The 11,513-nt window shown below is 40.4% G+C and overlaps 1 protein-coding gene across 1 annotated transcript in view; it reads right to left on the reverse strand.

The window, feature by feature from the left end:
• wwc1 (WW and C2 domain containing 1) overlaps nucleotides 1–11,513 on the reverse strand; it is a 47,167-nt gene that overhangs the window by 18,148 nt on the left and 17,506 nt on the right. Inside the window, exons 6-8 of the mRNA XM_035666266.1 lie at nucleotides 6,120–6,249; nucleotides 881–1,027; nucleotides 401–471 (exon numbers count right to left, since the gene is read on the reverse strand). Coding sequence (XP_035522159.1) covers nucleotides 401–471; nucleotides 881–1,027; nucleotides 6,120–6,249 — 348 coding nt within the window. The remainder of the gene's footprint in view (nucleotides 1–400; nucleotides 472–880; nucleotides 1,028–6,119; nucleotides 6,250–11,513) is intronic.

Genomic DNA, 11,513 nt, shown 5'->3' on the forward strand with positions numbered 1-11,513 from the left:
TACAAACTGAGCTTTCTCAGGAGCAATTATTATTATGGGCAATGTGTTGACCATCGTTAAGAGTTCCACAGTAAAATTTGTTTATTAATTGTTCTATTTCCATATCTTTCATAACATGTCTACAACATTTGTAGATCTCCAAATGATAAATGACTCACAAAACTAAACAACAGCGATTATAAAGGCACACATACAATAAACAGCAATATGCATGACTCTAGATACGTACAAACACACACACACACACACACACACACACACACACACACACACAGTCACACACACAACACACACACACACACACACACACACACCACACACACCACACACACCACACACCACCACACAACACAAACACACACACACACACTTTGATCTCTCCAGACAAAATAAAATATACCTCCTCTTGGCCTCCTCGTATTTCAGACTCAGACGGACTTTCTCTGCCAGTTTGTTGGTGCTGGTCATAAACTGAATACAAACAATATACAATATCAACACAATGACATGGAGGACGCATTGACACATATCAATTCATAAACCAATGGCAATATCTGATTAAACATAGTGAAAAAACAATGGACTGAAAATCATTCATTACTCAACATTTTCAATATTCATACTTCGTTGTACTCAGAAAAACACTGATGTTTGATACCCTGCACAGCTTTTGAAAGGGGTGTCCATCCTTGTCAGCACTTGACAAAAATGTCCCAAGATTAAAGCAAACACAGGGGGCACTTTTCGATGCCGTCATTATTTTTTACCTTTTAGACTACATTGAATTTAGTGCTGACTGAAGAAATCTACTGTCAAGACCAAGACTGTGTTTCTGTATGGCCTCTCCAGAAGCTACTTCCTCTCTCCAAGGTGGACTCACCTCAGCAGGGATGTCGGTCTGGGAGCCGGCGTCGGAGTACAGCCGTGGGATGGAAAGCTCTGAGTTGGCGAGCGAGGGACTGCTGCCCCACAGCTCTTGCTGGGAGCCAGAGTCCAGCTGGAAACCGTCCTTCAACACCGCCAGTTTCTGGATGAACAGAAGAGACAAACGGCTGCTGGAGATTATATGACTCAAAACATGAATGACCTGCGGGGAGAAACTGGGACACTGCAGCAGGACTACACAGAGAATAAAAATAGGATGCGATTAAGGCCAGAGAAAAATATGATTAAATAAACAATAAATGTATTAAGTGAGCGAAATTAAGATGTGATATTCAACAAGAATGATCTGCCCCTTAAATGGTTTAATGCTTCAGAATCACATATTTTGTCTCCTATGAACTGAAGCTACTAGAAGTTTGTCTTCCTTGCTGTAAAAAGTCACCTTGCTGTAAAATGACAAAACTGCAAAGTGTAAAAGACTACGTCCTCTGTGTTAGCTGCATGTTTCCCATGAGTTACAGTATTGCTGCAGTGACAGCTGCCACAGCGATCCTTTCATCTTTAAAGCCGGGATGAATATCTTACATGACTTTGCGGTTCGTTTTGAAGCCTGCTGTGGAATGCACCTTATCTTTACACTTCAGATGGGGCAGAAAAACAACATACCAATTCTGTGATAACTGTAGTGCTTATTTGGAGGTTGCAGCGCGCCAAATGACTCTGCGTTTCAGACTCTCATCCAGAGACCAGATTTAGCAACATTTCAGCATAAAGCTACATGTGGATGTTAAACAGAATGGCAGCTCCAAGTGGCAGCTAGAGATAAGTATGATTTTTGAGTAATGAAATATTCCAAATATAGATTTAAACAGTGTGTGCTCATCATGCCTACATTCCTCTTGGAAAAACATGATCACAGCAGGTTCAGCTGAAGCAGTTTTTGCTCAATGGAGCAGCTGTTACACTATTCAGAGAGAGTTCTTGCACTTCAAGAAGTGATAAGAGGCCAAGAAGATTCCTCAGTCAGCACACACAGTTTATTTCATTTGGGTAAATGGAGTGGATCAACAAAATTTAATTTAAGGATGGTCCTCTTTTTTGGTCCCTGTTGCACTAACCTCTCTCCTGTCTTTCTCCATCTTTAAACCCTCTTAAATGGTAAGAAATGAGCTAACGCTTCATTTTACAGATCTATATTTACCTAATAATTCCCAATTATTTTCTAGGAAGTTATCTGTAAATTACTAAATTACTAGCTGGGCTAATTTAAAATAGGAAAATAGGAATTTCACTGAAATAACTGCTTTAAACCCAAATGAAGAGTAATTTATTGTTCCTTTATTATTTGAGGCTTTTTTCTTTATATATATTAAATTGTATGTGTATGTTTGGCTCAAACAAATAATACTGGTTTAATCTGCCTTTTTCAATGAATTAATTCTTAACTACATAGATTTTCTTTATTTTTCACACATCACATTGTCTCAGAGCCCAGGGTGACATCTTAAATTATCTTTTTGTCTGACCAACACTCCAAAACCCAAATATACTTAGATTATTATCACATAAAGTTGCAAATCATCAAAATGGAGAAGCTGGAATTAGGAAATGTTTGCTTGAGTTAAGACAATTAATTAATTAATTATTTAAGATAAGATTTTCTGTCGATCCACGAATCAATTAATTGAGGGATTGTTTCAGGTCTAAACTGTAACAGTGAGGTATCTCAATAAGAATACACTGTACCTCTCTCTCCTTTTCTCTAGTTGTGCACCACAGCCATATCAATATACATAGATGCAGAGCACACAAGGACACACACACACACACACACACATATGTGAACAGACAATCTCACAGACTGAGCTGTCAGCTGCAGATGGTAAGGGGGAGGGAGGGGGAGAATGGGAGAGAGAGGGAGGCAGAGAGAGTCCACAGAGTAGATTATGTATTATTGAACACACTATCCTTCCTCTACCTCCAAACCAATCTGCAGCCAGACCTGATATTTTAAATCTATATGTGAGAATGGGGGTGTATGTAGGAATATTGTCAACACAGGGGTGTTTTTATTCAGAACTGGAGTCTAAAAATGCTCAAAATGGTAACAGACGATTTATAGATAGCTGCTCTACATTTTCCACCCTTTAATATGCTGTGCAGACCTGTTGATGTGCAGTCCTGTTTGTGCCTGGAGCAGAACATCTGCACAGTTAAGAAAGACAAAAAATGTTTCTTAAAAGATTAAAATCGAACACTGAACCTAAAGGAATTCTCATGGTGGTCATTTTTGTGTAACAGCGGACTAAAAAACTATTTGCAAGTCATTGCATCAGAGTCAAAATCTGTATATCAAACAGACTTCTTATCCATCTCCCCTCATCCCTGCAGACTAGTATACTGTACACCTGCAGACTGTGAGTCCCATCATGCAACTTTAAAACACACCAGCCATGGTGGAAATATGGATGAGCAGCACTGCGATGCTGTCACACACAATAAAGGATGAGGCAGAGAGAGAGATTACCATTCAATGCTCCGCTATCTTTACAGGCTGAGTCTATTTTTAATGGAGTAGTTTGTGTCTCTTCAGTTAATTGTAGTTCAAATATAACTTTATCTGGACGGACCAACAGTTTTGTGAGACGTTATCACGACAATAGATGAAGAAATACCCAAAGCAGCTTCAGGAAAGGTGAAAGAAAAGCACAGATCAGGCAACAAATGCATGTTCAAGCCATTCAGCATCCCCTGGAGTCCAGTTAAATCAATCATTATTAATATATGTATGAGTGTGACTGTAAATCTGCCTGCAGCAGGTTGTCCTCAATGCTGAGTGAGTCCACCAATGGACCTGAAACAAGTCAGAAGGAGTTCCAAGCTTCAGAGGCTCAGATTGGAAAGACTATACACACAACACGATTGGCCAACTGAGACCAAAATGCACCATCAGACCGAACGGCATATTTGGCATAACATCCCCAGTGTGAAGCATGGCGGTGGCAGCATCATGCTGTAGGGATGCTTCTCTGCAGCAGTGACAGAAAAGCTTGTGAGGGTGAAATAAAAGCAGCTAAATACAGAGAAATCCTGGAGGAAAACCTGATGCAGCCCGCAAGAAACCTGCAGTTGGGGAGAAGATTTGTTCTCCAGAAAGACAATGAACAAAGAACAGAGGAATTGGCTTAAAAAGAACAATGGTAATGTCCTGGAGTGGCCAAGTCAGAGTCCAGATCCCAATCCAGTTGGGAAATTTGTGGCTGGACTTGAAGTACACCGTTCCCTAGTTTTGCCCATGCAAACTGACAGAACTTGAGCAGTTTTGCAAAGAAGGATTGGCTGTTCTTCTGCATCATGCCACTGGAAAATGAAAATCTTTGGGTTTTGGACTGTTGGTCTTTATTTTATAAACAAAATAATTAACCAAAAAAAGAATAAACAGAAATTCCATTTAACAAAAACAATCATAACAGAAATAAAGAGAGACAGCCCACAGATGCTCCTAACTCACCCACCCAGAGGAGCTCTTTAAACCACAGAAGCTGCAATGGAAATAAAACTCCCATGGCAAAAAAATGTTGCTGCCATCAGCAAAACTGCTCTCACTTTCCAGAAAACCCATCTCAAACGGATCCTCACAAACACAGCCTCTTCTTCTCTTGAGCGAACGGGACAGGCTGTCATCACAACGGCCGAGGTGCGACACTAAAACACCACCTGCCTCTCCCTGCAGCCTCAGCTCCTCCGAGCCACTAAATCTCTTTTAGCACATCTGGCCTTTCTCTCACAGCAATATAATGTAAAGTGTTTTAACACGCGTACAGACTCTCCTGAGAGTCATCTGATGCCCTCATCTTCTCCACTCACAGTCCGCCTTTTTTTTTTTCTTGCCTCATTCCCTCGTTTATACTCCTACTTCATCTCAGTATGCTGTTCATTTTCTATTCGTTCTCTTTATCGCAAATCACTTCCCGTCACAGCTTTATAAGCGGAGTTTTATACTGTACCTCACTGCAAAGTCCATCTTGGGGTAAATAACCAGAAGTTTTTCAATTCTGGTTCTTGGCGCGTTTCATTTTAACTATTTAGTTTCCTACCGAGCTGAATGCAGTTAAAATACGTGTTAGAAGGAAAAATACACACATCATTTGCCCAGTTGCAGGAACAAATAAAAGGAGCACACAACAAGAACACAATAAATCTTTTTTCAGGGTCAACTGGTGTGACGTGTGGACCTTCCATCTCAACTCATTTACCCTCACAACCCAAACTGATCTCCTTGTAGCAAGAGAAGGTTTTTCAAGAAGCTGAAGTGGCCAAAGAACTGACTGCTTGAACACTGCAGTGTAAAAAAAAGACTACATCTTTTGCTTTGATTAGAAAATAAAACTTGTTACTACAATTCAATTGTCCTAAATGCAGCCATATTGAATCATTTTCTTTGTGTGTAAAGATTCACATCATGATGTGGCCTTGTTGTGATTTCTGACATGATCCACATGGCTCTTAGTATCAGATGTCAGTATTTGGATTCTCTGTCTCCTCTTTCCTCCTCCTTTTGTTCGGAGCTGATCAAGTCAACATCTTGCCTTCCGCAGTCTTTAAACAATGCTAACCTTCTACATACAAAAACAGGTTTGTACTTAACTTTACTCCTCTGTATTTGAGTGTTTTTGGCTGAATTTTAATCGTAGATAAATTAGATAAGCTATTGCAAAAATATTTGCCAAATTACTACAATGAAGGTACTTGTTCAATAATGCCCAAATGCACTAGATTTGATTTTTGATCTGACACAATGCAATTCGACATTTAATGTTACTCCATAAATTACTACATTCAGTTGCTAAAGGGTCTAAATTAGGCCCCTACAAGGAACTTTTGTGTTGATTCTGGCGGCCCCTGTGGACGAAAGCAGTAGAGTTTCTACTGCTTCATTTCATTGATTTCAATGGGAACACTACCAAATTCGACCCAGTGGCAGACATTAAGAATAACTATATAAAAATAGCCATCTCCACTGATGGTATTGTTTGTTTATGTAGGCATCAGTTTTAAATTGAGACTGTTTCATAACCAGCATGATGTCCTGAAAAACTTCCACCAAACTGGGACACATCAAACTACCAAGCTGAGGTCCACAGTAATGGGGTTTTGAGTCGGTTTTGGTTGGCTCAAACATTTTTTAGAATGGCTTTTAATGTGTGTTCCCTCCATTACAAATGTCTCTTTACCTGCATGAGTTCCTGTTTCTCTTTCTCCCCAGAGCTGATGGCGTCTCGGATGGAGCGGACCTCGCTGAGGATGGCCTGCGCCTCCTGCAGTTTGTAGCCATACGGGCTGCTGGACACCTTCTGGTCGATCCTGGAGGTCAGGGGGAGGGAGCAGAGCCAGAGGGTGAGGTAGGGAGGGAGAGGTAGGGAAGGAGATAAGAGAAGTTCAGTTTGGATGATGATTAAGAACAATGTAAGCATCAGCGGGTTTAAACAAATCATCCTGTAAAAATATGCCCGACTGTCCGCTGCTTTGGACAGACATGGAAAAAGTCGGTTTCAAATATCTAATGACTTCCAATTAGCTGCTTTTTTTAATGTTTACACAGGAAACTGAGTCATCTGAGCATACACACATTAGAGCAGCACTCCGACTCATTTCCATAAAGTTATACTAAGTGAAATCCTCCCGGTGTAACCACAGCTTTTTCCTAGCAGTTAGTCAGCAGAGTCATAGGAAGGCAAAACAGCAGTCATTACTCATTCACTTTCCTTACACATATTAACTGTGACAGTGTCGATACTGGGTGTTCATACCAAGGATTACCAAAAGTTGGCAATCCACTACGGCATTTTAGTTTAGTAGCTTATTCTTTACAAAAATACTGTTTGATTTATAATTATGTTTTAAAAACTATACTGTTTTAACAAATATTTTTAAAAATATATGATTTTGTTATTGATAAGAAAACTCGGGCACTGTTTCGGACAACATCAAGCTCTTCCTGTGGAGTTGTCACTGTCTTGTTTCTCTAACGTCTATTCTCATGGTTCTCAAACAAGTGCCACTAAGGCCAGAAAATTTGCAACGTCTTTGTTTTCCCCAAATCAATCGCTACACTGGCTCATTTCTCCAGGGGTTGAGCAGATCGGCTGATGTAGTAAATTGATGGACAAAAGCCTAGAAATCTGCCACCTCAAAAAAAACCTGAATTTTCATCAGTTGGGAACAGCAGCACATTCATATGGGGTTTAGACCACTAAAGCAGCTCATTTGAATAGATATCCTTTTCTCACAGTTTTTGTTTGCTATCCAAAACAAAAGCCCTATACACCCAGACATGGTCAACTACTGTGTGGCAGAAATGACCTTTGTATCACCAGTAGAGCCGATCACACAATATGTGACAAAGTGTCTCTAACCTGTATTTAATTTGTACAGGGTTTCTGCCAGTTTAACTTTTTAATACAGAACAGAAAGCAAATTAATACCCGTTTCACAATCATATGAAAGTACTAAAGTGGAAGCAGGGAAGATGTGGCCTAGAATTATCTCTTATCATAGAACATTTTCAGTACTTTCCGGCTGTATATAACAATAATTCCTAATAATATCGTTAATTTGATTAACATGACATGCACATTGATAAAGTGAGAGAAAATGGATGGATGGATTAACCAAATAAGAACTAACAATACATTTAAGTTCATAAGTTCTTTGATCAAATTTACATGTACTGACTATGGGACAATGGGCTTCCAGGCTACTGTAACTGCAGCAGTCACAGTGTTTGCTGCAGGTCTGATGGTGCTGACAGAAACCTCACAAAAAAGGACTGAACAGCCTCCGGCAGCACAATCCCATCACAACAGTCCAACTCTTAGTTTATGTGTTAAGATCTCCTGACAACCCATGACCAGGTGCAAAAGCATTTTATAACATTATGACATTACTACCTACAGGAGGCAAGAAAAAATATCGAAGACTTGTGTGGATTAAATATTAGACGTTTTAATACCCTCTAAGGGTACCTCTCCTTTTTTTCTTCAGGAAACTGAATTCTTGTCAGGACCTACATATACTCGTTGTTAGGTTGCTTTTTTCAACAGAAAAGGGAAAGATATGTAAATGAGAACAGCTAAACTGAGAGTACTGAGAGTATTAAAACAGTACAGGTGTTCGTGTAGAGCAGGAGGTGATTCAGCCAAGCAAACATGGCTGTCTGTCCCACTCCTGTCCAAACCATATAATGGCTATAATGAACATTTCTTTGTCAAAAGAAGAGGTTTATCAATTTTACTGTTTACTTAGCCATTTCTGTGTGGACAAAACAGCCTAAAAAATGCTAATGCAAACGCCGATTGTTCCACAGGTAAAATGTGTTTTCACACAGACATCTTGATCAGTTTCTAAGTACAAGTTCAAATGTTTGCTCAACTCTTAGCTTCCAGGTAACACACATGAGATCCTGTTTTCAGCTGTGGGCAGACTGGGAAGACCCTGCTGCTGCAGGGAGAACAGACAGAATAGACACTGCAGGAAACAGCCATCAGAGGCAGCAGCAGCTATGTAAACCCTGTCATCAGCAAGTCATGCATGCATCTGAATAACAGGTCCTTCCACATTCTTCAGAGAGGGACGCGGGGGAGGGAGGTTCGGACCGAGAGAGAGAGAGAGAGAGAGAGAGAAGAGAGAGAGAGAGAGAGAGAGAGAGAGAGAGAGAAAACAAGGTACAGAGAGAATGAGGAAGTGAGGGAGGGAGCGAAGCACTTGTCTGTAACAGGCAGAGAGAACAAGTAATCCTCTCTAAGTCCTTCTCAAACATGGACTTATGCTGAGTGAAAACGGTGTTATGAACCTTTTTATAATTAAAATCACAATGGCCGCTTTACAAAAACAGAGAGAACGAGAGACATTTAACAGAGACTCACTAAGCCAAAACATTTAACTAACCACTGTCACACAATTTAAAGTTTCCATAGTATATTTTAGGTTTTAAATGAGAAAAACTGTGTCTTTCTTGCACTAACTAGGTACAGTCATGATTTCATGGTCAGGGGAGCTAGCCATTACCATGGCAACCAGAGCTCCTGCTCCTGTTTTAGTAAATATCTGCTATTCTGAAGTGTCTCTTACAAAACACTGAATCTCTCCCTGTTTGGGTGCTGGATGACCTGTGACCTCAAATGGTAAAATACACACCTTTGGGCCGAAGAGGCGGTGCCCTGTCATGTATAACTCTTCATATGTTACAGTACATATGGCCTAAGTATACTAAAGCATGTATTTTTGAGGCCGATATCAATATTGAAGACTGATATTTTTAAAAAGACAACGATACACTGACTGATAGATTCTTCTGTGATTTGGTACACTTCCATAAAACAGAGGGGGTACTGAGAAAGAATGGTCAAAATATGTTAAAAATCTGTAAAGCAGATGCTGCGATATCCTGACTTTTAGCCTCTATTGTGGGTCAAGCTCCAACACTTCCCATCATGCCATTCGATAACATCCTGTTAGACCCTCCCTGCCTGGTAAATGCCCATGACTTCCAAACTTTCTTGTAACGCAGGCTTTCCGGTCCTATCTGAAATATGACTCCCAAAGCTACAGAGAACATTAGACAACAAGTCGTACTATTAGTACTAGTAGTAGTCACTGTTCCCACTCAGCCACAAGAGCAGTAGTGAGGCGCAACAGTGATGTTGGGTGATGAAGCAGTTCTGTGTTCCACCTCCCTCCGAAGGCGTTGTATGGAGTTGAGGTCAGGGCTCTGTACAGGCCAGTCATGTTCTTCCACAACAAACCGGGAAAACCATTTCACTACACGGTAGTTCCCCAACATTTTGGCTTGTGACCTCCAAAAAACAAAGTCTACTTGTGAACCCTTGTCACTGGCTACATATGTCTACCAGTGGGTTTTTTCCCCCCCTTGTTTCTTTTTTTGAAGGAATTAAAATGATCCGCTAAATCATATGAACAGAGTTTTCCACATACTTTTGTCCATACAGTGTATTCTGTTCTACATATCAAAAAACATCATTAAAGAAATAAAAAAAACTCCTGTGCACCAGTATTTTGTGAAATCTTATCAGGAGCTGAGTGTTCGGCTGCATTCCAGTCTAAGCCTATTCGTATTTCTGCAAACAGTGATTGGTTGTTGAACGCCGTCTGATGACTGTAACAGGAGAGGAAAGTCACGGAGGAATGCTGTCCAACCACTCTGCCTCAGCTACTCTTTAATCCTCCTGACACTCTCACTGTGCTGCGTGAGGCAAGACAAACAGACCGGACATTCCTGTTCAATTCAACATTGACCGAGAGCGGATCGGCATGCCGGCTTTCCAATGTGGTGAATTTCAAAAACAAAATCACAGACAGCTTCGGCTTCAGAGATAAAGAACAAATAGAAGAATGGATCCCTTACAAATCAACATTCTTGACTGACGGCCTCACTGCTACACCTTGCACTTTTCTAAAGAGCTCGCTTCATATTCTGAGGTGTAGAAGTAGGTCAGATAGAAGGGGTGTTTCCTTTCGAATCCACATTCTTCAGCTGTTGTTCCACTTGTGCGTTTATAGAGGTGTTAGTGTTTAATGATCAGATGGAATGTGTGATAATGCTGAGGCAATAACTGAGGTGATAAGCGAGCCAACTGCACCGAAGCCTCTCACTAACTTGCATCAGTTCGAGCAACACATTCACATTTACTGTTAACATGCTGTTTAACAGGGCAAATTCCAGCAAGTTCAAACATTTCAAGAAGGCCTGACTCCTTCATCTCTACTGTACAACGAGATTTCTGTGATGTGTCACAGATAAGGATAAAACAAATTAAAGATAAGAGCTAGGTAGAGATTTGACTAAGATGGCTGAGGGCGTCCACACTGGGTCGGCTTTTTCTGAAAATGCTTTTATATTGGATCAAGAACAAGAAAAATAATACATTTTTTCATCGTCGCCCGCTTTTTGTCAGCAGACGACCAAACAGCTGATAAGGGTTAACATGTGTTGAGCAGTCGGAAGGTTAAACCTACATTTAGTCCACCTCTACCTCTCCATGATCATTTGTGCTGTGTTTGATACAGCCAAACTCAAGGTTTAGTTGTTCTTACTGACATTTTTGTTTCTGTTGTCAGGTAAATAAATGAGCATGAAACAGTGATTTGATCACAGCCCACAGATGCTACCTGTTGACAATGTGAACATTAATTCTGTGGCACTGAGAAGTCAGTCAGACATGTTTTTTGTCTGACAATAAGATAGATGAATGATGTCTATATTGACATTTCAATTAAGTAATCACAGACAGAGCTAGGGAAGAAGTTGCTTCTTACTGAGTGATGGAGTTTGAACATGAGAGATTTCTGTATTTCCTTTTATTTTTGTAAGTCTCTGATCTCTCGCTGGTTTGAAGAGGGCAAGGCAGAGTTGGGAAAATGTACCAATCAGGATTCAGCAAAAATATAAATCAGAATCTGTCAGTTTCTGACAGTCTGTGTTTTGTTTGGTCAAAGCCTACTCTTCTCATCCACACTAAAACACGATGGAGATTTCAGACTGATCCACTCTAGAGACCTTTTTTGAGCTGTCAAAAACACTGGGTTAGTCTGGACGGATGGCCAAAACA

The sequence above is a fragment of the Morone saxatilis genome, unplaced genomic scaffold, assembly GCF_004916995.1.
Source record: "Morone saxatilis isolate NCDOM2014 unplaced genomic scaffold, NCSU_SB_2.0 Contig20, whole genome shotgun sequence".
NCBI classification, from domain to species: domain Eukaryota; kingdom Metazoa; phylum Chordata; class Actinopteri; family Moronidae; genus Morone; species Morone saxatilis.